The following is a 25,997-nucleotide window of genomic DNA, read 5'->3' as shown; positions in this document are numbered from 1 at the left end:
AGTGGTCATGGTGGAAAAGGTGTGATGTCTCTGACTATGTTGGCTCTCATTAAATGAACTTCATATAGGGAGTGTTTGGATGCTACTGAAGATTGAGATGTGGAGGATGATACAACACAGTCTGAGGATAATCTGGGGAAAAAACAGTGTTTTCCTTTGATCGATTTTTTTAACTCAGCAGAGAAACATGGATCCAAACCTTTTATTTTTTTACGGTGGGAGGGAACAAAACCAAAATCCCCATCTGTCATTTGTCTTTGGCTTTTCTACACAAAGCGAGATTGAAAAGCAGAAGAAACGGGAATGGGATAAAACACGGGGAAACAAAAAGGTCGGTAATTTTTCTTTTTGTTTATTTGGTTTATGTTTGGCTTTGTTCATGTTCTTCTTGGGCTTTGTGTGTGTGTGGTGTTTTGTTTGTTGTTTATTGTTTTGGTTTAGTTTTGGTTTCAATAAAGCCCACAGATTTCATAATAAAAATATAAAAACTAATACATGACTTCATTAGCATACGACTAATGCTTATGATCTTCAAAAACGTCCCGGCCAACCAACACAAAATTGGTATAAAACTTTGGCAGTGACATCAATTATCATCTCCCAAATTCACCAATGGTGGAATGGAACCTTCTTCTCAGAGCATGAGGCATTGCAGGCAAAGGTCTGTTAATTATTTTGTTGATAATTGTATCAAGACCTGTGTTGAATAAGTTCTTGCCAGTGGGAAGTGTTGGCATAATACAAGGTGTTTATTTAGAATGAAATTATTTGTACTCTGTGATGGTTTTTGTTTGTTTGGTGTTGTGTGTTTGTGGTTTGGGTTTTTTGTTTTTTTATTTGCTTGGGGGGGGCGGGGTGTTTGTTTGTTTGTTTGTTTTGGGGGTGTTTGTTTGGTTTGATTTGGTTGTTTGTTTCCCTCTTTTTCCTCTAATGCGTGTGGTGGTACCTGACAGATAACACGCCACTTTAGAATGGATTTACTTCCAGGTATTTGTGTTTATTTTATTGCAATTAGAGATAGTCCCTTTTTTAAAACAGTGCTTTAAACAGCACACAAATGCTAAAAAAAATCTACATGGGCATTTAAGAAATTGTCAGCCTAATATTGAAAGAATAGATACTATTTACCTAAAAAAACCCCAAAACCACTTTAACAGAGGATTTGTTGCGCTGCTCTGCTCCAGCTGTGGCAGCCCTTGGTGCAGATGTGCTGGCACTGCCCGGGCACCGCGATGCTGGTGTTATTTTCCGCAGGATGCCCTGCGAACGCTCCCACAGGGCTCGGGAGCCTTTGTCTGCTGTGCTGAGCTGGCTGCAGCGCGTTGGCTCCGCAGGCACGTCAGCCCAGCCCCTGGCTTGTGCTCCGCTCCCCGGCTGACGTCAGGATGCCATGGCCGTGACCGAGCGGCCGCCGCAGCCCCGGGCGCCTCCGGTTCACCGGCAGCTGCTGAGTAACGCGGACACCGGCGCCCGGGCTGCTGCTGGAATTGCTGGTACCACTGCTGCTGCTGGAATTGTTGGTACTGGTACCACTGCTGCTGCTGCTGTTCTTGGTACTGGTACCGCTGCTGCTGGTGTTGCTGGTACGGGTACCGCTGCTCCTACTGGTATTGCTGGTACTGCTACTGCTGGTACTGCTGCTAGTACTGGTGCTGCTGGAACTGCGGGTACTGTTACCACTGATCGTGCTGGTATTGTTGGTGCTGGTACTGCTGCTACTGCTGCTGCTGGAATTGCTGGTACTGCTAACACCACTCCTGCTGCTCCTGCTGGAATTGGTACCGCTGCTACTTCTCGTACTGGTACCACTTCTAATACTGGTACTGCTACTGCTGGTACTGGTACCACTGCTACCGCTAGTACTGGTATCATTGGTACCGCTGCTGCTCCTGCTGCTCCTGTTGGTACTGGTACCACTGCTGCTGCTGGTCCTACTGGTACTGCTGGTACTGGTATTGCTGCTGCTGCTGCCACTGCTACTGGAACTGCTGCTGGTGCTGGAGCTGCTGCTGCTGGTACCGCCGGTACTGTCGGTACCGGTACCACTGCTGGAGCTGGTGCCACTGGTGCTGGTGCCACTGGTACCGGCAGCGGGTCACCCCGACTCTCCGCAGGGGGGGGACGCGCCGGGACCCCCGGGGGCGGCGGGGACGAGCGGGGCTGAGCGCGGGCACGGACAGACGGACAGACGGACCGCCCGCCCGGCCGCGGATTTGTAATGCAGGCGGCGTTTCCAGGTTTCTTTTCCACTTTGCTCTCACCCTGCTGTTGGATTTGAGATCATGTATGTGTTTTGCTGTTGATTCTGGGGGGCGCGGGGTTTAGGATCTAGGTGGGGGAGAGGATTTGGAAGCATTGATATGTTAGTTTTGATTTAAGGGTGTTGTTTTTCTTTTCTCGCTTATCCCCGCCTTTCATCTTCGCTAACACAGCTTCGTTTTTTACTGCTTTTAAAAAAAAATTTTAGGTCGGTTAATATTGTAGCCTTGGGGAACGAAAGGGACGGGTTTTCTGAGGACAATCAGCAGCCGAGCCTGATCTGGAGCTACCTCAGGAGGAGCGCCCTCATTTCCCAGACCGACAGCAGCGGGTCCGCCGGGCACCTCGGGAACGCGGCTTTCACCGAGTACCGAGCCTGTGCGTTCGGAAACGTCCGGCTGCTGGTGCACGACTGCCCTGTCTGGGTAAGACATCAGCCTCGCCTTTTAACCAGACTTAGCAGCGCTAGCTGTCCTCGTCAAATGCAAATCTTAAATTTAAATTTTAAATCATTTTCATTCTTGTGGGATTTTATTCATATTTTCATCCTTGCAAACGGTAAAAGCATGTAAAACGCAGGCAAGGCAAATGCTGCAAAGTCTGGGAGGTGCGGCAGAAAGTTTCTCATTAACAAGCCACTGCCCACCCCCCCTGTAGGAAGGTGATATATTCAATTGTGCTGTTGAGTGAAATCTTGGCTGAAGATAATCCAGAGGTAAACAAGGACCCCTTTTATGTGACGCTGCACCATAAGCACTCTCTTCAAGTATTTATCAACAATAAAACAAAGCTTACCTTTTCCTTTTTCGTCTGAAAAAATGACAAGGCAGTGAGCTTTCCAGCTTTGAAAAATGACAGATTATAAGATCTGATATTTTGCAAAATACAGCACATGGAGTAATTTTATTTATTTATCTATTTATTTAAATAATGAAGACTCACATCTTAACATTATTTACTTAATTTGAAGGTAAACAAAAGGGATTTTGGCACTTTTCCAGGTTGTCAGCACTTTTGTTAGTAAGTGAGATAACTCAGTTATGAGTATGAGCAGATCAATCATTAGGTAGGAAATGATACTGGTAATCTAACTTAAAACATATTTAGTGGCTACTTAGCAGCCTTAAAAAAAAAAAATTAAGCTTAGCAGCTTTTGGAAAGTAAAACAATAATCAGTTTCAGCTCCATAATTCTATCCTTAGACTGATTTTTGCAGTCCTGTAAGGGAAACCTTTTTTTGGAATCCGCAGGAATCCTGGCAGTTCCAGAAATAAATAATCAGGAGTCTGTGATATTAAAAGCGAATGGTCCTGTTCTCTATTTCTCAAGCCTTTTTGTCAGCTGTGCTTATGAGAGCAGGTTCAGACGGGCTGGGGGATCCTGGTTTTAATCTTTGAAGCCACATGAGACCTGCATGTGTGGTTTGCTCGAGTCGCTGGTGCAGCAACGAGCAGAAGCTCCTGAATACAAAGGGAGGGTGTAGGACTTCAAAGGGTGTCCCAGAGGACTGGGGGTTGGCGAGGGAGGTGGCAATTCAGGCAGGGATGGCTGGAGAAGGGCAAAGAAAGGACCCAGATTGGAGACAGGGTCATGTGGTTTGGTGTTGTTTTATTTGCATTTGCTCTTCTGCAAAACAAGGCTCTTCAGTTCTGCAGAACTTGTCATTTTGCCCTTCAAAAGCTGGTTTGTTATTGTCTGGAGCGTTACCTTTCTGAGGTCTCTCGGTTTTTCCTTTCTCAGCTAAAGCTGGCAAGAGATTTATTACTGGGAATGGTGAAGAACAGCTGGGATCTTTCTCTTAGTAGAAGACCCCTCAGATAGGTGGACTGGCCTCTGCTGGAGGTTATTTGCTCTGAGCAAAGCTCTCTCTTTGCTAGTGCTGGGTGGAACAGCATTGTTTTCCATAGTCTGGGTGCTTGAGGTTTGCCATGTCATGGTGGTTATTTCAGGAGTGTTCCTCTGGTAGTCGGGGGAGATGGTACAGGACAATTCTAAATGTTGGCTGATGTTGCCTCAAGTCATATTCTTCATGGAAAAATATTCTTGTTGCACTTTACTAAAGCATGGATCTGGTGAGATGGTGGGCCTCTTGTTATTTCCACCTCTATCATCTCAGCGTAAAGTAAAAGCAGATTTGCACTTTACCAGAGATTTATATCTCTTCTAGATTAAGTCCATGCAATTAAGGTAAGCCAGTCTTAGACATAAACCCATCAACTCAAAGCTGTGACTCCCCAAACTCCAGAATGCCCAGCTGCTCCTTGTCCTCTACATTTATCAGCCTGGAAAAGCAGCGTGGATGTGACTTTACCAAGCAGAGCTCCCCAGTGCCTGGGGGGACCCTTGTGTGAGAAGTTTTGTGGTACAGAGTGAGGTTGCTCATGTTCCTGTTTGCTGCTGCACGTGTCTTTGTCAGCCCAGGTCACTGATGAACTTTTTGAGCCTACAGAAAGGGTCAACAGCAAGAGTGTCTTGAGGTGATCTCTTCCTGATTATATTATGGTATTTGGCTTCTTACGATGTGTTATGTCTCTTTGAAAGGGCTGCAGTGGGGTTTTTCAGCAGCTGCCGAAGTGCTTGTGCACTGATGGGTTGGAGAAGCGTGAAAGGTCTGGACCATGGTGGCATCATCCCGCTGGGCACGTGGCTGGTGAAACAGCGGGAGCAATGCCACGGGAGGGTGGCATTTCATATTTGGGGCGACCCAATGTGGCTGCCAAGCTGCAGGGATAGGACAAAAGGATTCTTGGTAAAAATAAAACAGGAGGAGCATGTTGTGAGCAGCTCTTTCCCATGGAGTGGCTGGGTGCAGGGCGGACATGCTGAGCTTGAGGGGGATGTTATCATTAACGCAGATGACACGGGGTTGTAGAGATAGTGGTAGAGCGTAATTTTCAAAATCTGCGGACGAAGTGTCGCTCTTTCCAAACCCACGTTGATCTCTGTGTTACCATCACGGGGTGTATCACTACAGCCCGTTGTGTCCTGAGCTGCAAAGCTGCGTGGTGATACCTCCCATGTGCCGGGGACAGATACACAAGTGGACCCACGACCTTGGTTCACATGGCTGCAAGAGGCTTTGACCAAAAATGCAGACCCAGGGTGAGAGGAGACATAAAGAACTAGGGAAATCCTACCTGTGTGCTAACACCCGTGCTGAATATTGTGATTTTAATAGCTGATCAGTTGCTAATGCATGCTTGGGTTGTGCTCTCATAAAGCATGTTGAACTAACATGTCCCAGTTTTGCTCATATTTTGGGGGGCAGGCTTCAGTATGGGAGCTAGTAACTTACAAGGAGTAATTGCAAGATGAATTTTAAGATTTGCTTTGGATTAGTTAGCATTATTTAGCACTCTATACGACAGTTTTCGGGACTGAGTTGCTGTTTCATTAGCTTGCTTGTAGTTTGCAGCTTCAGCCACTTTGTATTGAATTTTATTGCGCTTCTGGATATGTATAAGCAAGAACTGTAGAAAAAGTGCAGGCAAAACTCGTAATGTCTGGTGTCAACTTCAGGATGGACCCCAGCATCGGAGCTGTAATGTGTATTTTAATTCACTTCACTATGACGCTGTAAAAGAAATGGCAGAATGGAAACCTCAGTGTGAGTGTCCCCTACCCACACCACCTCTCGCGCTTTGCTCGCTTGTTTGGAGCTGTGCCATAAGGATAAAAGCATTTTAATCCTGGGCTGGGGAGTCTTGCTGTCCTTTTTAACCTTTTGTGAGCTACTGTTTGTTTGTTTGTTTGTTTGTGGTTTTGTTTGTTCATTTGTTTTTCTTTCCCAAGGCAACAATACTTCCAGAATTTGTAAAATTTCCTCCTAGTTTACAAAAACTGCATAGTTTCAAGAGAGTCACTGACATCACCCTGTTCCCAGCACCATAAATGTTTGAGGAGAAGGTTTGGAGAGCACCCAGTGCTGGATTTGATGGGTGCTGCGATGTGTTGGTAGCTGCTCTGGAACTCAATAGTGCTCAAATACATTAACTGCAATATTATTACTATTTTTACATTCTTACTTTCAATATCACTTTCCATGAGTCTTTTCACATCTTTCTGCTCTTTTTCTTACACCAACTGAACCCTGTGAGCTTTCTCACCTCCATGGTCCCACCCATGGTGCTGTTACCCGGCTCCTCGTGCTCCCTTTGCTGGCCAGTCTGGCCACACATTAACGTGTCTCAAGGTAAAGGAATCTGATCCACTTCTAAATTTTACTTCTTACTTTTAGAAATCGGATCATATTATTGCTTCTGTACAAAGCCATAGCTTGCAACTTTCCATTTGTTTAGTATGTCACCCTTTCACATTTCTAAGCGTGGCTGTCTCAGGTTGGCAGTTTAGAACAAGTGATCGTATCGTGGTAAATTGTTTTCCCTATTGTGCTCCTTATTTTTGCTTTCTACAAACATTATTAAATTGCCTTATGAGAGGACAACAGCAGACAATGCTAGCCTTCATTAATTTTGTTTCTGGGTCAGCTCAACCAGTTAAAGCTGTTTTGGAAGAACAAAAGCGACAGTCTGGGGTTGTGGTCTGAATTCCCTTGATTTCTGAAGAAGCTGCTTCCTTCTATGCAAAGTTCAGGGGACAAGTAGCTTATGGAGACCAGGCCTAAAAAGTCTGTTCTGCTGTGGACCTGAGTGATTATACATTTCAGAGGAACCTTTGCTGTCACTGCTGCCCCAAACCAAGCGCTGGGCTTGTTGGGCATGGGGACATTTACCAGCGGCATTTAGAAAGCGTGTGGGCATTGCAGGGGCACAGTGGATTTCATTGCCGTTCCATAATGGCATTCATAAGTTATTTTTAACAAAGCAAGTATTGTCCTCTTGAGGGGCCGTGTGATCGTGTAGGAAAACCATGTCTTCGTTGCCTCTGAAGGCTTTATTTTCAGTGTTAACGCTTGAGAAGTAGCTTTTACTAATGGCATGAATATATTATGAAATGTGTATAATGGAGATGTGCAATGAAAGAATGGAGCTTTTTTGCTAATAAGTCCTGAGAGGAATAGCGATAGGAGGATAATTATAATTAATAAGGCCATATTATAATAACCTTAGCTATGCAGTTACTGTTTCCTTTTGTCAATAGCTGTCTTGGGAAGTGGAACGTGCTAAGAGCAGGAAGCATGATGAGGAACAGCCGCTACCTAAATTTCATAGTTGGAGCCTGGAATTGAGGTTATCCCTGAATCCCAACTGTGGTGCGGTTCATCATCTGCAGAATTTTCTCTGCGATTTTTGCATGAAAGTTCCCCTAAAAGTGATAATCGATTTAATTAGCTTAACTTGGATGAAGGTCCAGACGCTCTGTCTCAGTGATGCTTTGGGAGGTCCGGAGGATTCTCCCAGCACAGAACAGGCTATGCTCTGCTGGTGTAAAATGAAAGTAATTGCATCAAGACCTCCAGAAATGCATCTTTCTCCTCTGTGTTTCTAAGTGTGGCATCCATCTTCAAGAATGGGCTTTTGAAGGTTTTAAATCTAATATGTGAGGGCACAAGGAAACTGCAGAACAGTAACAGAAATGATGTGTTGTGAGATGTTGGTTGGCGCGTTCTGTGTTTTTCACTTATTGATTTACCCCGGCTGGCTCGTGCCTGGGGAAAGTGGTGTCAATCCACACCAGAACTTCATAAACTATGGGAAAATGCTTTGTGACGTGATTAACAGACACGCAGTCGTGGCACAGGGCACTGGTGGAGAGCACAGACCTGCACAAGCTGCTGCAATTGCAGCCACGCACACCTGGGCAGCTGTCACAGCATCACCACGTCTCCATAGAATTCATTTCCCCTATCGTTAAACAACAAAAAGGGGGAAAAAAAGGATGTTTGCACGTCTGTGTGGCTGCTTTCGTAAGGGTTTTGCTAGATTTCCCTCCACCTGCAGAAATGGAAACACAGCAAGTTGGGTTAAGCACAAAAAGGGTAGGAGAATCATACGAGGTAATGAACATATTTTCTTTTTCTTTTTGTTTTGCTTACCAAAATACAACTGCTTCTCTTATTCTATTGTTTTCACTAGGAAAAAAAAAAAAAATCTGCTTTTTTTTTATAATTTGCTATGTGATATTGACCTCTTAAGCTGCTGTTTTGCTATATGCCTATAACTATATGTAGCTATATGCTATATGCACACACAAACACGAGTCTACTTCAACATACTCTGTTGAGATTCCCATCAACAAGAAGGTTCTTTCCTTGGGCACGGCTGTGTTCACATTCACCAAAATTTTCCCAAAATCTTTCTGTTTTGTAACACGAAATGGTGTCATAGTGCGTTAGACATTTAGCTCTGTTATAAAAGAGAGGGAGCTGCAAACCATTCACGAACACATCGCAACGTGTGAATAATACATATTACATTCTGCAAGAAGTTTCCATAAATATTTTATTTATTATTAATACTTAAACTCATGTCGGAATTCTTGCATATTTATACATCTGGGCTCCAAACCTGAGCAGTAATGCTGCTGGTTATTGCAGAGCTTACAGAGATGAGCATGAGCAAACCAGGGCTGGGCTTGAATACAGGCAGCTAGAAGTGAATTGCAAAAGGACAGGCATGTTTTCTGTCTGCCTAAATATCCTATATTATTGTTTTGTTTGTATAGTATTTTTCTCTTAAGCCTCTGTCACATTAAATGTATATAACCCTGCTAAAAACTCTGTAGCAATCTTCATCAGCTAAAACATATTGAAGCTGTCCCTCGAATATTCTCAATTTTTGATGGAATATGTGATCAAATTCTGCAAATGCCCATCTAGCTGGGTGCCACAAAGCACTGTAGCTGGTAGTCTTACTGCTATAGGTGCTAAAATTGTGTTTATGTTTTAATTTTGTATTCTTCACACAGCTTAAATGGTTCTGTTAAATGCTGGTGGAGATTTTCCTTAGCCTGGGATTATAATAGTCTCTAACTGAGTCAACTGAAAAAACAAATATCAAGGGCAGTGCTTTGAAAGCTCTTGTGAACATGGTGAATCATTGGAGAGCTATTCTTGATAATTTGTTGTAACAGTTTTCTGTGGTTTTCTTAGTACAGAACATCTACTCAAGAAACTAATGGGAACACATATTATACTTCAGGTTTATTTTCTGAATTATTTCTTTGTAAAGACAACACTTCAATTGGGTACTATGTGCACTGACAGTCTACACAAATATTTGCCAACTGACGCATTTCCATCAACTTCATGCAACCTCTTGTACTTAAGAACACTGTCGCTAGTTCACCACAGATTTCAAACAGTGAGTCTTTTGAAGGGACCAAAAATAATTATATTGACAATGCAAGTCACTTTTTGAATACTAATAATATTTTACATGTTTCTCTGGTTAACGTCTGTAATGCTCTTACTTCTGTGACCTGTCCTTTGAAAATCACATTGGCCATCTCCAAGCCAAACCTCGGGTCCTTTTTGTCACTTCCAGTCACTGCCCTCCTAAAAAGTGTCTCTGCACCTTTCTTACAAGCCCCCTTTAAGTATCAAAGGGCCACAATAATCCCAGAATGTCAGGGGTTGAAGGGCCCTGGAAAGCTCATCCAGCCCAATCCCCCCATGGAGCAGGAACACCCAGATGAGGTTACACAGGAAGGTGTCCAGGCGGGTTGGAATGTCTGCAGAGAAGGAGACTCCACAACCCCCTGGGCAGCCTGGGCCAGGCTCTGCCACCCTCACCCCCAACAAGGTTCTTCTCCTCTTTCAGTGGAACCTCCTGTGTTCCAGTTTGCACCCATTGCCCCTTGTCCTGTACCTGGTTGTCACCAGAAGAGCCTGGCTCCATCCTCCCGACACTCCCCCTTTCCATATTGATCCCCATGAATGAGTCCCCCCTCAGTGTCCTCTTGTCCAGCTCCAGAGCCCCAGCTCCCTCAGCCTTTCCTCACACGGGAGATGCTCCACTCCCTCCAGCATCTTGGTGGCTGCGCTGGACTCTCTGCAGCAGTTCCCTGTCCTGCTGGAACTGAGGGGCCACAACTGGACACAATATTCCAGGTGTGGTCTCCCCAGGGCAGAGCAGAGGGGCAGGAGAACCTCTCTGACCTACTGGCCACCCCCTTCCAATAATAAGGTCTCTCTGTTCCAAGAGTTCATCATAGTATTTTAGATTCTTGAGTTGACTTTTCAGTTCCTGGACCAGTTCCAGATTTCTGTCAAGAACTTGCAATGCAGCACATGTGCAAAGTCGTGGATTTCACTTTGGTTATGAGCTGCCTTTAGGTAAAGCAAAAATTGTAAAATTACAGTTCTCATGACAAAATACAAGTAATAACTGTATATTAAATGTAGTTGCAGCACAGTTGTATGTTAACAGGATACAAGATAATTTTCCAGTGTAAGTCTTACACTTAAAGCACAGATCAGTGAGAAATGGAATACGAAGTCAAAAAAGAAAGTTTAGTTATGTGATTGAAGTCTTTACCCTGAAGACATTAACACTTGTTAAGGCTACATGGAAGCTCTTGTGAAGCAGATAATAATCATATCCAACTGATAAAACTTGGATTAAAAGTTCATAGGTACACAGCATATTTCTGGGTAACCCCTTCCCTAAAATGTTGTGATAAACAGTAGGCTTGTGTAAACTCCTGCAAATCTTTGCCACTGAAGCTGCTTTTATTTCCTTAAAAACCTTTTGAAAGGTAATTAAAAGTAATTAAACCAATAAAGTTTCTTCCTGCAAAGTATATTCCTCGATAAACCCTATTTTTTTCTTCTTCCTGAAGAATTCCTGAACTCACAAAAGAGATTTACGGTTTATTATAATGGACAGCTTGTTCTGCAAACAAGGAAATTACAAAGCATGAATTCTGTTCTTTGTTTCACGTCTTCAAATAAGAGATTAAGTTATCAGTTAAAAATACTTCTGTAAGGTTTTGCATTAAGGCTGTTGAATAGTTCACCTTTCCCTTTATAGGCAGGAAATTACTGATTTGTGTTTCTTCTGTTTAGGATATATTCGACAGTGACTGGTACACCTCTCGCAGTCTCATTGGAAGAGCTGATATTATTGTGATTAAATACTCTGTCAATGACAAGACTTCATTTCAAGAACTCAAGGAGAGTTACATCCCAATGATAAAAAAGGCATTAAACCACTCTTCGGTCCCAGTAATAATTTCTGCCATTGGTGCCAGAAAAAATGGTATGTACTCAGTCTCCTGTAGTAACAGTTAAAATCCCACTTGGAAGTTAGAGATGCTGCAATTTCAACAGAAGATGATTGTTTTTCCAAGTTGTTGACAGAAACAGTCTGCCAGCATGACAGTAACGCATGTGTGTGCTATGGTACTGTAAACTGGTGTATTGGCAAGAACATTATGCTTAATTAACCCTGGCAATGAATGAATCATAGAATCATAAAATAGTTTGAGTGGGAAGGGACCTTCCACCCCCCTGCCATGACAGGGACACCTTCACCAGCTCAGGGTGCTCAGACCCCGTCCAGCCTGGCCTGGGATGTCTCAGGGATGGTTCATCCACCACCTCTCTGGGTACCTGGCACAGGCTCTCACCACCCTCAGGACAACAATTCCTTCCTCATGTCCGGCCTGAATCTTCCTCCTTTAGTTTAAACCATCACCCTTGTCCTGTGACAACAGCCCCTGCTCTAAAGTCTGTCCCATCTATCTCATGGGCTCATTTTGAGTACTTGAAACCATCACATGCTGGGATCAAATCTAATGCTTTGGGTGCACATTTGGCTTTATGAGTTGAACCCTGTGGTTGTAAACTCTCTCTAGTTGTGTCTCGGGTATAAAATATCTCCAGTGTGTGAGATTGGGTCCCTCAGCGTGTAACCACTGGAGAAGGGGTGGGAAAAGCCTGGAAATCCTGCAGGATGTCCTTGGATGAATGGACATACTACAAAGGTGGTACCACAATGTGCCACATGCTGCCGCATCACAGCAGCATCGCTGTGGTATAGATGTGGTGCAGCTGTGGTATAGATTATGTGTTTGCACATCACTGCATCCAGACTTATCAGTCGTCTGCTATGAGATCGATGCGAATTGATTTTACACTGAATATTTAGCTAGCACAAAGTTGTGTTGTTGCTGTCTAATCAATATGAAACTCAAAGCCACTTGGCTGTGGAAGGACCATGTGGACTTGCACGGTGTCCAGCAGCTGAGGATGCCCATGCTGGGAGAACACATGGCTTGGTTACACGTCAGTAACCTCCGTCTGTTGACAGCAGGCAAATCACACTCAGAAAGAACACCAGAGATACAAGTAGAACAGATGTACGAACTTTATTCTGTATTTTCAAATGTTTTGCATTGCATTTTTGTTGATTTTTATATGGCCCTTTTAGTTGTGGGGTCTGATTTTTTTATTTCCCTTTTTTCCCTAAAGCAATGAATGCAAAATTGCACCTGACAGTTCTGCCTTTTACTTTACAAGTTTGACTAAAACAAGCGTTTCTGAGCATCCCTCCTGCTATAAGCAAGCGATATGGTGGATGTAGATGTAAACATTTATTTTATGATGTATGAAGAAATACGAAGCTGTGTGAAGTGTATCTTATGTGGACATAATGCTCAGTTTTGCCAGAGCCTATTTATATAGCTTTTTGCTTAGGGACTGAGAAAGGCCTATTAAAGAACTCTGTAACAAGTAAATCTTTATTTTTCTTCCCTTTACTGATTCACTGATGATGATAAAACATTTTTATACTTTGATTTGTACAAAGGTAATACATCTGCCTTTCTAAAGGCAAGATCTCACTGAACTAATGTTTGTCTTCCCTAACACATTTTCTTGCACATTTCGTTTTAGCACACAATACCACCAAAATGAACAACTCGACCACTGTAGTTTTTATTTTCTACTTTTATTTTTTTTTAATTCTTTTGTCCCATCTTCCTCCCTAAACAATGTGACTGTGGGACAACTCAGGCTCTCCAGTCGCATTTTCTCTTTGGGACCTGCTGGATCTGTGCACACACAGAGCCCTTTTGTTTCTAGGAGGCATGTGAGAACACAACCGTTTGCTCATACGAATTACTAAGATACAAATCTGTAGCAGCAAGTGGCGTTGCTGAAAGGAATTTTCAAAAAGCTGTGCTGTTGCATGTTATCCATAGTTCTGAGTGGAGAAAATTAGTGTAGAGCGTGCACAGCACATTTGCAAGCTCTTCCCTGGCTTTAGGAAAAGTTGAGCCTGGCTGACAGATTTTGATCAGTTAACGGGCTTAATTTTAAAAAACACCTATTTTGCCTTAAAAAATTATATATTTTTATATATATATATATATATATATATATAAAATATGTATAATTAAATCATATTCTGCAGTACATACATGCCTGTAACAGCCAGGACTGCAGTGGAAATTTTTCCCTTCCATTGCTGTGTATGTTTCTTGCACGGGCAGGCCACAATAATTAAACAAGTTTAAGGGAAACATTAATGAATGGTAACACCTGCAGACCGGTTCAGCCAAACCTGGCTTCTGGAAGTGCTGCTTGGCTTCTCTAACTTAGCAAAACTATGTGAATCAATGCTAATGAAACATAAGTTGGGGTTTTTTTGCATTAGTTGTAGATTTCTTGCTATGAAAATACTATGTTCCCATTTCCCTTTTTGTTTGTTTTTGGTTGGTTGTTGGTTGGTTGGGTTTTCTTTTTTGTTTCATGGGGGTTTTTTTGGCTTTTGGGTTTTGTTGGTTGTTTGGTTGTTTTTTTGGTTTGTGTTTTGTTTGTTTGTTGGTTTGGGTTTTTTTGTGGTGTTTTGTTGTCGTTTTTTTCCCTAAATATTACATATGTATAGTTATTTAGGAAGATAAATATTCTGGATTATTTGACAAAAAATGGCACTTTTTGGTCACTTTTTGCCCCAGGAGTGACTTGCACCTGCCCCCTGTGCACTTCGGACAGGAGGAGCTGTGTGGCCACCTCCGAGGGAGTGCAGCTGGCCAAGGAGCTGGGAGCCACTTACCTCGAGCTGCACACGCTCAATGACTTCTACATACAGAAGTACTTTGGAGGAGTGGTGAGCGAGAAACCCCCGGGTTGAAAGAGGGTGGGACACATGGGAGGTGCACGGACGATGTCGAAGCTTTGGAGAGCAGAGGCAGACCATGAGCCAAGGTTGAGTTCCCACTGGTGCCAGGTTTAGCTTAGATATTAGGCATAAATTCTCCCCCATGAGGGTGCCCCAGGTTGGCCAGGGAGGTGGTGGCTGAACCATCCCTGAGACATCCCAGGCCAGGCTGGACGGGGCTCTGAGCACCCTGAGCTGGTGAAGATGTCCCTGCTCATGGCAGTTGGGTGGAAGGTCCCTTCCAACCTAAGCTATTCTATGATTCCAGCTGAATATGTAGTACTAAAGTTCCTCTGGTTTAAACTACCTTCTAGGAAGTTTTAGAGAACTCACAGCACACACTGCAAGAATTTCCTGCCCCTATTCCTGTCCTTTTATCTTGCTGGGATGGGATAACCAAAACTCAACTGGATAAGGCTCCGAACAACCCCATTCCACTTTGAAGATGCATCTTGTTTTGAGCAGCTGCCCTGGGTGGATGACCTCCACAGGTCCCTTCCAAGCCAAATTGTTCCATAATCTTCTGGCATTTTTAATTGTAACTGCTCAAACTCTCACAGCTTTTCTACTTGTAAAGTAAGACAGGTAAGACTGTTGAATTGCCTGTTTTTTTTTAGTGTATTATTGTGGTTGCTTGGTTTGCAGCCATGACACAGTTTTGCAACCCTGAGCAGATCCTGGGGTCAGCTGCAGCAGCACTGAACAAGGCAGAAGATGAGAAGCTCGTTAAAATGTCCCTCTTCTAATAAACTTGTTGTTTTTCCACTCTCCTGAAGGCAGGGAAGCCCACTGAGCAGTTCCAGAATACAGATTTTCAGACTTGTCTTCTCCACAGAATTATTTCACACTGATATTTCATTTGTGGTTGTAAGGTGTTTTAACCCCAGCCTTATTTTGGACCTTTTGGTTTCTTTCCCAATGATGTTTGAGCTTGAACAAAAAAGTGCAGTTCTTTCAGCACAGTAACTTCACATGGTCTGTGCTGTTGTCCCTGGTGTGTAAGTACAGTCTATTTCCTTGGAATTTGATGGTAAATTGGAATAGCTGGTCTGTTTTTATTGGATCTTTTTATTCCCAATTAAAAATGGGGAATTCACTGAACACCTGGTCCAATCAGAGTATTTTTCTACTTTTTAGAAAGCAGTATATGTGCTACAGTAATACCTTAGGTGAGGAAAGCATTTAAGACATGCATAAACTCAAACTGAACCACCCTTTGTGCCTCTTCATTCCTGTAAAAGGGATCATTTCCCTTCGGGTAATTTTTTATTGCAGGGATGATACTTGCAGCCTGTGAAACAAACCTTGCCCACAAAGACCACCCTGTAATGGGATTTTTCAGAGTACACAGTAGCTTTGCATTTTGTGGGTTTGTTGCAAGCTGAAGAGCTCGTATATGGTTTTGTCACTTCCATCACTTGCACCTGAGTGTTATCCATCAAGTCTCATTCTTCTCTGTAATTAGCACCTGTGCAAGGCAGTAAACTGAATATCTGTGCAGGTGTCATTTGTGAGAAGATTAAATACAATTAATGACCAACACTGGAAAAAATAGGCTTTAAAATTGTACTAATTCCAACTACATTTGGTACCTGCTCCTAGTAAAGAGGTGCTGGGATTCTCCTGGATGACGTTCATAGAGGCAACAGCCTCAGTCCTGCATACAGCACCCACTCGTTCTCCTTAGTCTGATGTCTAGGCTGTTCTTAAATAAGCAGGGTTATTCAAAAATACGTTTTGTGTTTTAGCTGGAATATTTCATGATCCAAAGTTTGAACCAGAAGTCATCTGAAAAAATGAAGAGAAGGAAAAAGACGCAGAAGTGTCATCGAGTTCAACCGCCGCAGCTTGAACAGCCAGGTGCTCGCTGATGTCTGGTCTCCGGTATCATTTGTCTCGTGTGTTGTGTTCCTTGCTCAATTAACATTTTGTAATCATTACTATGAGCTGCGCTATCTGTCATCAGCTATTCTGGTTATGTTGCTCTAGTTACATCACCTTTTAGTGATGGCTTAATTAATTTGGGGACAATTTTGTAGCAATATGCAACATTGCAATGGACTTATAATTTATTTCAGAGTGGTTTTCTGGTGCACTCGATGAAATGATGCAATGGTGCATTAATGTAAAGCTTTGCGTACAAATTATAAGTCATTACATAGTTACATTGTGCTTTATTGTTCTACAGTATCATCAAGTAATACTTTTGCTCTCTGTAAATAGAACAGGAGAGGTATATGCCCCAGCATGTGATTTCCTGCACAAGTTTTCTGAGCATCTGATACATTCATTCAGTGAAATAATTACTGACAATTAGTTAACCCTAAATATGTATTTGTCTCTTTTCACATGTACTATAAATTCATTGAGATCCCTTAGGTTTGGGATTCACAGGCAAGGTTTCTTACAAACATAAATGCCTAAAGAGGTTTTATGAAAGGATGGACACTTTTCACTAACTTAAGTATTCCTTTTTTTTTTTTTCTTATATTACTAGACTTAGTATCTTCATTTTTTGCAGTATTTTACTAAACATATTCAAATGGCATTCAAGAAACTTTCCTGTTGAATACTTCTTTCAAAAATTCTGTTTCATTCGATCAGGTCTCTGGGAGCAGAGTTGTGTGTTGGTTGATACTGTCTTCAGCTCTACAGCCTGACTCGTTCTCTTCCACAGAAAAAATGCCGATCCTGAAGGGCGAAGCCTCGCACTACGACGCGGACCTGCACAACCTGCTCTGCTGCTGCCAGTGCGCGGACGTGGCCTTTTACTCCGAAGACCTGAGCACGGTGGTGGAGGCTCACAAGATCATCCTCTGCTCCGTCAGCCCGCTCTTCATGCTGCTGTTCGAGGTGAAGAGCCCGGCCGACATCCCGGACGCCTCCATCGTGCGGACGGCGCGGAGCCTCTTCGCGGTGGATGCTGGGGCCGCCTTCCCCCCGTCCCCCCGTGGTGTCCCACCGTGTGTCCCACCGGTGAGGGTGGTGGTGAAGGACTCTGTCTTCTGCTCCTGTCTGCCGGACATCCTTCACTTCATTTACTCAGGTACTGCCAGGAACGGTTCCAGCTGCTTATTTCTCCTACAGTTACAGAATCACTGAATCACGGAATCGACTGGGTTGGAAAAGACCTCAGAGGTCATCGAGTCCAACCCTTGGTCCAACTCCAGTCCATTGACCAGATCATGGCACTAAGTGCCATGTCCAACCTCAGTTTACAAAGCTCCAGGGCCGGTGAGTCCAGCACCTCCCTGGGCAGCCATTCCAATGCCTGACCAGTCTCTCCGCAAAGAATTGCTTTCTAATCTCCAGCCTAAATTTCCCCTGGCAGGGTTGAAGCCCATGGCCCCTTGTCCTATTGCTGATGCCTGGGAGAAGAGACCAATCCCCACCTGGGTGGCTCATGGAGGAGTATGGAGGAGTTGATGGCTCGTGGAGGAGTATGCACATCAACCTAAGGAACACGTCTTTGCTGTTGGGAGATGATGTTCTGACATGTCGCTACATTTATTTCAACCTTGTGATTATGATCATAAAATCACAGAAGTTTGTGTTGCAGGGCCCTCCCCAGCTCCCCCAGTTTCCCCCCTGCCATGAGCTCAGGTTGCTTAGAGCCCCGTCCAGCCTGGCCTAGGATGTCTCCAGGGATAGGTGCCTTAATTTAGACATGTTTTAGCGTAATTTTCCTTTTGTTATTTTCATTTCTGGTCAACTGCCAAGAAAGAAGTTCCTTTCAATCTCTAGGAGCAAAGCACAAAATCCCATAGAACTCCACGTTGTCCATGTAACAGGAGCACTCGTGGGATGTCAGAAAAGACCACTTTCCTGAGATATTTTCAACTCCACAACTAGACGTACCCAGTTCCTAGTTGAGCTGCTCCTCAACTAAATAGTTTCAGTGGCACAGAGGACCCAGCTCTCTATTCATTACATTGCTTTTATTGTAGATAGAATCATAGAATCATAGAATTATTTCAGTTGGAAGAGACCCTCAGGATCATTGCCCTCTCTGGCCAACCTGGGACATCCAGAATTTGTGACAGTTGTAGATCATGCACTTTTAAATTATTGTAAATGATTGTATGTTCTAATCACATCGATGAGAGTGAAGGGTTACTTAAGAAAACTGAAGTAATTTCTCTTCTGCATATGGTGCTGCTGAAAACAGTAATAACTGGTTGGGTTGCAGGGGCTCTGACACTCTGCATGAGTTTTGCTGCCGATTCAGTACAAGCAATGACCAAAGACCTCACCTGCTAATCCCCGTTGTCTGTTAACATGAAATTGATATTTTTCTACCTAAATGTTGCTCAGGAATCCTCAGGTGAAAGAGAATTTTTTTTTTTTTTTTTCTAGAAGTACGTGATGGTAATTTGTTCATTATTAAATATTTTGCAAGCTGTCAGTACGTAAGAATATATATGTATATATATTGAAAGAGTTAGACAGCTTTTTAATGGTGCATTCTGGTTTTATGTACAATTTTTAAAAGTCAAAAATAATTATATTAATAGATTGTTAGAGCTGCATCCATAAAGAAGCTTAGTCAATCTCTGCTTAGTAGCTGAGATGCAGGCGCTGGCTTATGAAGACAGAAGGAAAACTCTTTCAGATTTCAATAAGAGTTTGTAATTGAAAACATCCCCTCCAGTTCTTCCCAAACCAGCGTCAAATACAAAGAACAGATGCAGAATTTTTTCAATGTGAATGGATTGATTTACTGGCATAATGAATAGAGGATTAAACCTGGAATTTCAGCAGATGAAAGATAAGTGTGTCTGCTGCTTTCTTTGTATCAATTTTAGTTTTGTTTATGTCAGACAAAGAGGTGGGAAACTTTGCACAGTTGTAGATGAAACTCTGCTGTGCGTCACAGCTCCCGACCCGAAGGTCATTGGCGAAGGTCATTGGTGAAGGTCATTGGCAAAGGTCATTGGTGAAGGCCATTGGCAAAGGTCATTGGCGAAGGTCATTGGTGAAGGTCATTGGCGAAGGTCATTGGCGAAGGTCATTGGTGAAGGTCATTGGTGAAGGTCATTGGCAAAGGTCATTGGCGAAGGTCATTGGCGAAGGTCATTGGTGAAGGTCATTGGCAGAGGTCATTGGTGAAGGTCATTGGTGAAGGTCATTGGCAAAGGTCATTGGTGAAGGCCATTGGCAAAGGTCATTGGTGAAGGTCATTGGCGAAGGTCATTGGCAAAGGTCATTGGCGAAGGTCATTGGCAAAGGTCATTGGCGAAGGTCATTGGCGAAGGTCATTGGCAAAGGTCATTGCCCTGTTTGGCACCTTTGAGAGGTGGCGATGTCTTTCAAAGATGTTTGATGCATGGGCTGAGAACAGATCAGGTCACGAGGCAGTGTCATCATTTTCAGCCTTTCAGGACCATGACTTTATGCCCATGGGTTATAAATACCATCCATATGGTACACATAGGAGCTGACAACGCTAAAGACGCCGAATGCTGTATGTGCCGTTTTAGTCTTTTCTGCAGCTTCCAGGACTGGGCTGGCTTGTGCTTTGCCCTGAGCTTTTTCTGTCTCTGACTCTTCTTTGCTGCACAGCCCTGGGAATTAGAGCTGAAAGGTACCAAAAAAACCCCATGGTGTCTTTGAGACTCACTGCAGCAAAATTTATAGCGATAAATTATGTTTATTTTAATGTCAACCAACACTTTCAGTTGTTCCCAGAAAGCTAGGGAGGGCCCTGAAAGCATATCAAGGTTTTGACTCTAAAAACAATAAATAAACAAATTACACTGCAAACTTGCTGGGTTTTTTAGATACCGCTATTCAGACTCTAACTGTGCATGAAGCTCTTCTGGTTCAGACACCTGCAAAGCAATCCCACCAGCAATAGGAACAGAAGCTGAATAATTTCTGTAAATGTTGAAACATTCAGGATTTTTTTCAGAATGCAATATGTAGTGATCGAACTGGGACGAATCCAGAAATCAGTTTTGAAAGCAAAGGAGATACTCTGATCTCTCTGCACTTAATTGGATTCGTTTAAAAGTACCAGGGAAGTTTTATTGTGCAAGAATTGCATTTTGCCCTTCCTAAGCAAAAAGATATGAGTATGTGCAAAAACTATACTTTCCGCAGGATCTGTTTTCCATGGATATTTTTTTCCTCTGCCTGCATTGCTGATTTGCAACCCAGCTTTTCCTGGTCTTGCCACAGGTGCTTTCCAGTGGGAACGGCTGGAAGAGGATATAAAAAAGAAGTTGAAGGACCCAGAAGAAACTGAACAAGTGCTTGAGAAAGTTAAATGCATCCTGAAAACTCCAGGGAAGGTACATCTGACTCTGTTGGGGTAACTGTTATTAGTTACTTCGGTTTTTGGGAAATTGTTTTGCAGACAAGATTTCCTTGTCAGTCCGTTTTAAACTCTGGCTTACCCAGTTTGTTATTTTAACAGTGGGTTGTTTGCAGACAAGTATAAAATAGAAACACAGAGATGCTGATCTGATGTGCAGAATTAATGTAACTGGTAACACACAAGTGATTGTCCTAGAAGTGTTGCTCATATTCACAACTTTGCACATTGTCTAACAATATGTGCTTCTAATTCTCATCTGATAGAAGCTGCCCAGCAAAGCCTGGCTTTCCTGAGTACATACCAAAAGTTACATTTCTGCAGTAGGTCAGGAGAGTTGATTCCTCTTGTAAGTGCTGTGGGGTGGAAATCTGTCTATAGCTCAATGTATTTAATTCAGCGGATGACTTCACAATAAAATGTGATCTGTGTCACGTTATTACATTAATAAAAAGTTACAATACAGAATTAATTTTAACAGCCATTTGCTGACAGAGCTCATACATTCCCTGGTACTATAGAACTTGCAGAAAGTATTTCTGTTGATTTAAATGAGAAATTAACTTGGACTGTCTTGAGATAATATGAAAATCAAAATGTTTCTTAGCTGTTTTAAGCTTCTGGTTGCTCAGCTGTAGGCTTTCCAGTCCTAAGTGTGCACAGCTAAAACATTCATAGGCTTGGACTGGGAAAGTCCTGAAAACTTTTAAGAAAATAAGTATGAGATGTTGTTTCTTCTGTGGTTTTGTTATGCCTTTGAGGTACCTTTATTTCATATTTAGGAGTATTTTTTTGAATACATGGGGACTAGATAAAAATTGAGATTTTCCTTATAACAATTAATTCTATAAATTAGACAAAATTTTAATCGTCAGTTCAATCTCACCCGAATTTCGCTTGTCGCAATTTAGCACTATGATCCTGGCAGTGTTCCTTTTGGTAGCTTAGATTCAATTTTTAAAGTAAGAAAAACAAAACTGAAAAACTAAGTGGAAGTGCTGGGTTTTGGAGGCTCTCGACGCGAGCTCGCCCAGATTGTCGGAAGAGAATTCTGCATGTCAGCCCGTGAGCTCCCTCTGCCTCTGTGGAGACAACGCCAGGACAATATCAAAAAATACACAGCTTTTGGCTGCCTTGCATACGTGTGCAGCATCATATTGGGGTTGGACTTGTGTCCCATCAGCCTTCCCCACAGAGCCCTCGGACCTCACGCTTCTGCAGCTTCGGGTGCGAACAGAGCAGAAAATTCGTGGTGCGGATAAAGCTGCCCAGAGATGCTGGATGGGGGAGTTTTGTCAGCCCAGAGGGTACCAAGGGAAGAGCTGGGATGTGAGTGTAGGAGACAAAGATGCCTTGGAGCTGCTGTGCTGTGAGGAAAAGGAAATTAAATGATAAAGATAATTGCAGAGTATTGCACATGTGAGAGGCATTAGCAGAACACAAAGCAGACAGTGAAAGGCTGTTGCTTAGTTTCCCTATATAAACCATGGTTTGTATTCTTCTGTGGGCTGTGTTTTGTAATCTTCCATGGCAGTGTTTTATTAATATTTTATTAATATATTAATATTTATAAACTGTTTTGCAGCTGAACGCTGTGAAGGACTGCAGATCCCACCAGATAAAGCGGCTGTACAATACTTCTCTCAGGCTGTTCTTTAATACGCCTGTCCTGGCTGATGTCATCTTCAAAATACAAGGTACAGTACCACTGCTCCTGTTCACATGGACACCACTGCTCCTCCAGCTTATGCTCTCTCTGCAGAAGATGGGCAAATGAAGATGGCCATGTTTTCTGTTGCATCAAAACTAAGACCATGCATACGCTTAGTTATCATTGTGAAAAGCATTTTTCCCTAGAGCTAATGCTTGTCCCTATGGGTGCTTTACAGCAGTGTCCACTCTCAAGCTGGTTTATCGGGGCTGAGCCCATATGAGTGTCCTCTGCCTGTCACGGTAGACTTTGTGCCCCCACAGGTTCAGCAGAACGAGGGGTGTTCTGCAGGAAAGGCTCCTGCCATGGCGTAGCACCAAGGTAGACAGTCTAAACCAGGGTTTGCATCACAGAGGACAGTGATTTTATTTAAAAACTTATTTGCCTTCCTCATGTTCCCACTTGTGCAAACACCAGGATGTACCCAAGGGTTCTATCCAGCATCAAACCTTGGAGATGCATGGACTCTGGTGGCCACATCTGGACTTGTTATTGGTGGGCTTTTTTGTTGTTAATAATTAAAAGAAGTCTGTTGAGATGATGGTAATTATCATCTAGTCCACTTTGTGGCCAGGACTAAAAAGATGAGGGGGAGCAGGGGATGGATTTCCATGCTGACTTGTCTGGAACAGTCTGTTAAGTTTAAAATTTCCCCTGTGCTGAGCACTGAGGAGGCCAAACCTCGAATCCTGGGGTAGTTTTGGGCCCCTCACACCAAGAAAGGGCTTGAGGTGCTGGAGCGAGTGGAGAGAAGGGAACGGAGCTGGTGAGGGGCTGGAGCACAAGTGTGATGGAGCGGCTGAGGGACCTGGGGGTTCAGCTGGAGAACAGGAGCTGAGGGGAGACCTTCTGATCTCTGAACTGCCTGAAAGGAGCTTGGAGCCAGGGGGGTCGGGCTCTGCTCCCCAGGAACAAGCGCCAGGAGCAGAGGAAACGGCCTCAAGTTGCGCCAGGGGAGGTTGAGGTTGGATGTGGGAACAATTTCTTCCCCAAAGGGCTGTGGGGCATTGAACAGGCTGCCCAGGGCAGTGCTGGAGTCACCATCCCTGGAGGGCTGGACAGACGGACATGGGGTTTTCAGGGACGTGGGGTAGATGTGGACTGGGCTGTGTTGGGTTAACAATTGGACTCAATGATCTTAAAGGTCTTTTCCAATCAGAACTGTTCTATGATTCTAAGAAGTTGGTGGTGTTACAAAGATCTGCTCACAAAGACGTCAAGTGCTCCTCAGCATAGACATGGGCAATGAAACCATCTTTTGTTCCCTCTTTGTCTGCAAAGAATGTGCTTGGGGGCACCAATATGCTGCAGTGTCACAGCTGGTTTTTTGTTTTTGCTGTTGTTGTGGTGGTTGTCGTTGTTTTTCGTTTTCTGGAAATAAAATGTGCTCACCCTTAAAATAAAACTACAGGGGGTAAAAGTGCCACATGCTTTTGCGAGAATAAGTATGAGATGGTTTTTAAACGCTCATGATTCTCCCGTTTTGTCCATGCCCACCCTTCATGCAGCAATAGTCTTTTAGGATTCAACAGTTATTTTCAGCTTTAAATCTCAGGGACAAATATGAAGCATTAATCCCTCAAACACAAGTACCTGAGGACAAGCAGATTCTTTCTAGGTGTTCTGTTCAATATGCAGGAAGAACCCCAAAAAGATATTTGAAAAGGAGAACAAAATACTGATGCTGAGCTTAATTACATGAACAATTCGTCTCTGTCCCACTCGCAGAGAGACTCTGTGGGAGGCTGATGAAACCATACCACCGCTATATATTTTACAGAAAAAAAATTACTGCTGAATGAATGGGGTGACAAGTACTTTTTAAAAAGTATGCTTACTGTTTTCCTAGTGCTTGATAAATCTTCCAAGCCTTTTTCTCTAATTCATTAGCCACAATAATTGCATTAAAATTAAATAATCACTAAGAGACACCGGAGGCTTTAATCTTGATCAGGCAAATACGTTTTTAGGTCTTCAACTAATTCCTTGAATATTGGGGGTTGCTTTGAGCTTTCCAGCTCACAAAAGCACATGGGAGATGTTGAAAATGGGAGCCCATTATGCCTGTGTAAAGACTCATAATGTGACCAAACCTCCTAATTAGTAAGTAAATATCCAATTGCATGTGGAACTGCATGTACACCTTACACCGCTTCTGCACCGTCTATTGCTCGTGTTATGTGAGTAAATATATAATGGCATTGTTGTGTCCTCTCTATATAGAAATATACCTATTTTGTATGCAGCTTAGGTAATTTGGAAGTATAAACACAGGTGAATAGAAATAGAACAAAAATGAAAAGGTGTCAAATGTCTTCAAGGAATTAGGTGGGTGGCAGGGTTGTGGTTGAGGAAATTAGGATAGTAACTTCTGTATAAGTATTTATAGTATATTTATCTTGCTTATCGGTTGATCTGTATATTATAATTTTGATTATAATAGAAAGATCGATCAGCATTATTTTTGTAATGTAGCCATCAGGAAATTCATTTAGACAGAACACTTAATCTGGTTAAATTCATACATACTTAATGGATTTAGTGGAGTTTTATCTGGGATAATTTGCCTTTCTCTGCTTTTGCAGTTGTGTGAAAGTCTGACTTCTGGAACACACATTCATTACCAATGGGATTACTGATGAACGCAAATGACTCATTTGAATAATAATTCACTGCGCTGTGTATTTATGCAGCGGGACAGAGGTTCAGTTCATGTAAAATGGTGTAACGACAGTGGAGTCAGATTTTTTACTAGTTGAAAGACTTTCTGACTGATAAAAGTTTGCCCTATTTGGAGCACCCGGTGTTAGGAGCAGGTTGTCATAACAAATTTGGTATTTCCTTTTGTTTTCTGCTGGCTACTAGGCAAATATAAATATCTTGACTGGTATAAACTGAGTGTGCTATTAGTTATCTGTTCGATATTGTTAATTTTAAACACTTTAATTGGCTTCAGTGAAGCAAAGACCTCCTAAGAAAATACCCGCTTCAAAATCAAGATGTTTGTGTGCATATAAAACGATCACGAGCTTTAATTTGCGTCCCGCAGGCGCCACGGTGCCAGCGCACAGGGCAGTTCTGGTGGCTCGCTGCGAGGTCATGGCCGCGATGTTCAATGGAAATTATCTGGAAGCAAACAGCATCCTGGTCCCAGTGTACGGGGTTTCCAAAGACACGTTCCTCTCCTTTCTCGAGTATCTTTATACCGACTCCTGCTGCCCAGGTAAGAGAATTTAAAAACACGCGTATGTCTGTCACTTATTTTTCTGCAGTGACTCATTAATAGAAAGTAAAGTTGCTGCCTTGTTGCTGCTGCACTTATCTCGCCGAAAAATGCCAATGTTTTCAAGTATAATACATCAAGAAAAGCAACTTGTTCATACTGTGCAATAAACAAATAAATCAGCCTTATTGAACTAAGATCAACTACAGGCAGGACAAAAACCGTCAATAAAAAGCTGTATTTTTTGTGCTTGAGCAAGACTCAAACTTTGACATTTTATCTCTGGTCCATCGCAATATTTGGAATTTTATTTCTACATCACAATAATTCTGCTTTCTAATCTTAATCTGGGTTTTATTTTAAAATGGCATTTTGTTTAACATATATTTTGATAAGTCTAACATAAGGAAGGTTAAGTTGGAA

At 42.8% G+C, this 25,997-nt stretch overlaps 1 protein-coding gene across 1 annotated transcript in view; it reads left to right on the top strand.

Moving 5' to 3' along the window:
• Positions 1-1,390: 1,390 nt before the first annotated feature.
• The window catches only part of RHOBTB3 (Rho related BTB domain containing 3), a gene marked incomplete at both ends in the record, with an annotated part of 31,532 nt that continues 6,925 nt past the window's right edge, over positions 1,391-25,997 (top strand). The window contains 10 exons of the mRNA XM_082075142.1: positions 1,391-1,559; positions 1,645-1,696; positions 2,468-2,684; positions 11,228-11,420; positions 14,122-14,273; positions 16,073-16,184; positions 17,002-17,370; positions 20,505-20,617; positions 22,226-22,337; positions 25,401-25,574. Of these exons, the coding sequence (XP_081931268.1) occupies positions 1,391-1,559; positions 1,645-1,696; positions 2,468-2,684; positions 11,228-11,420; positions 14,122-14,273; positions 16,073-16,184; positions 17,002-17,370; positions 20,505-20,617; positions 22,226-22,337; positions 25,401-25,574 (1,663 nt within the window). The remainder of the gene's footprint in view (positions 1,560-1,644; positions 1,697-2,467; positions 2,685-11,227; positions 11,421-14,121; positions 14,274-16,072; positions 16,185-17,001; positions 17,371-20,504; positions 20,618-22,225; positions 22,338-25,400; positions 25,575-25,997) is intronic.

Source organism: Streptopelia decaocto (genome assembly GCF_964273445.1).
Source record: "Streptopelia decaocto genome assembly, chromosome: Z".
NCBI lineage: Eukaryota > Metazoa > Chordata > Aves > Columbiformes > Columbidae > Streptopelia > Streptopelia decaocto.
This window is presented reverse-complemented; position numbering and strand designations above follow the sequence as displayed.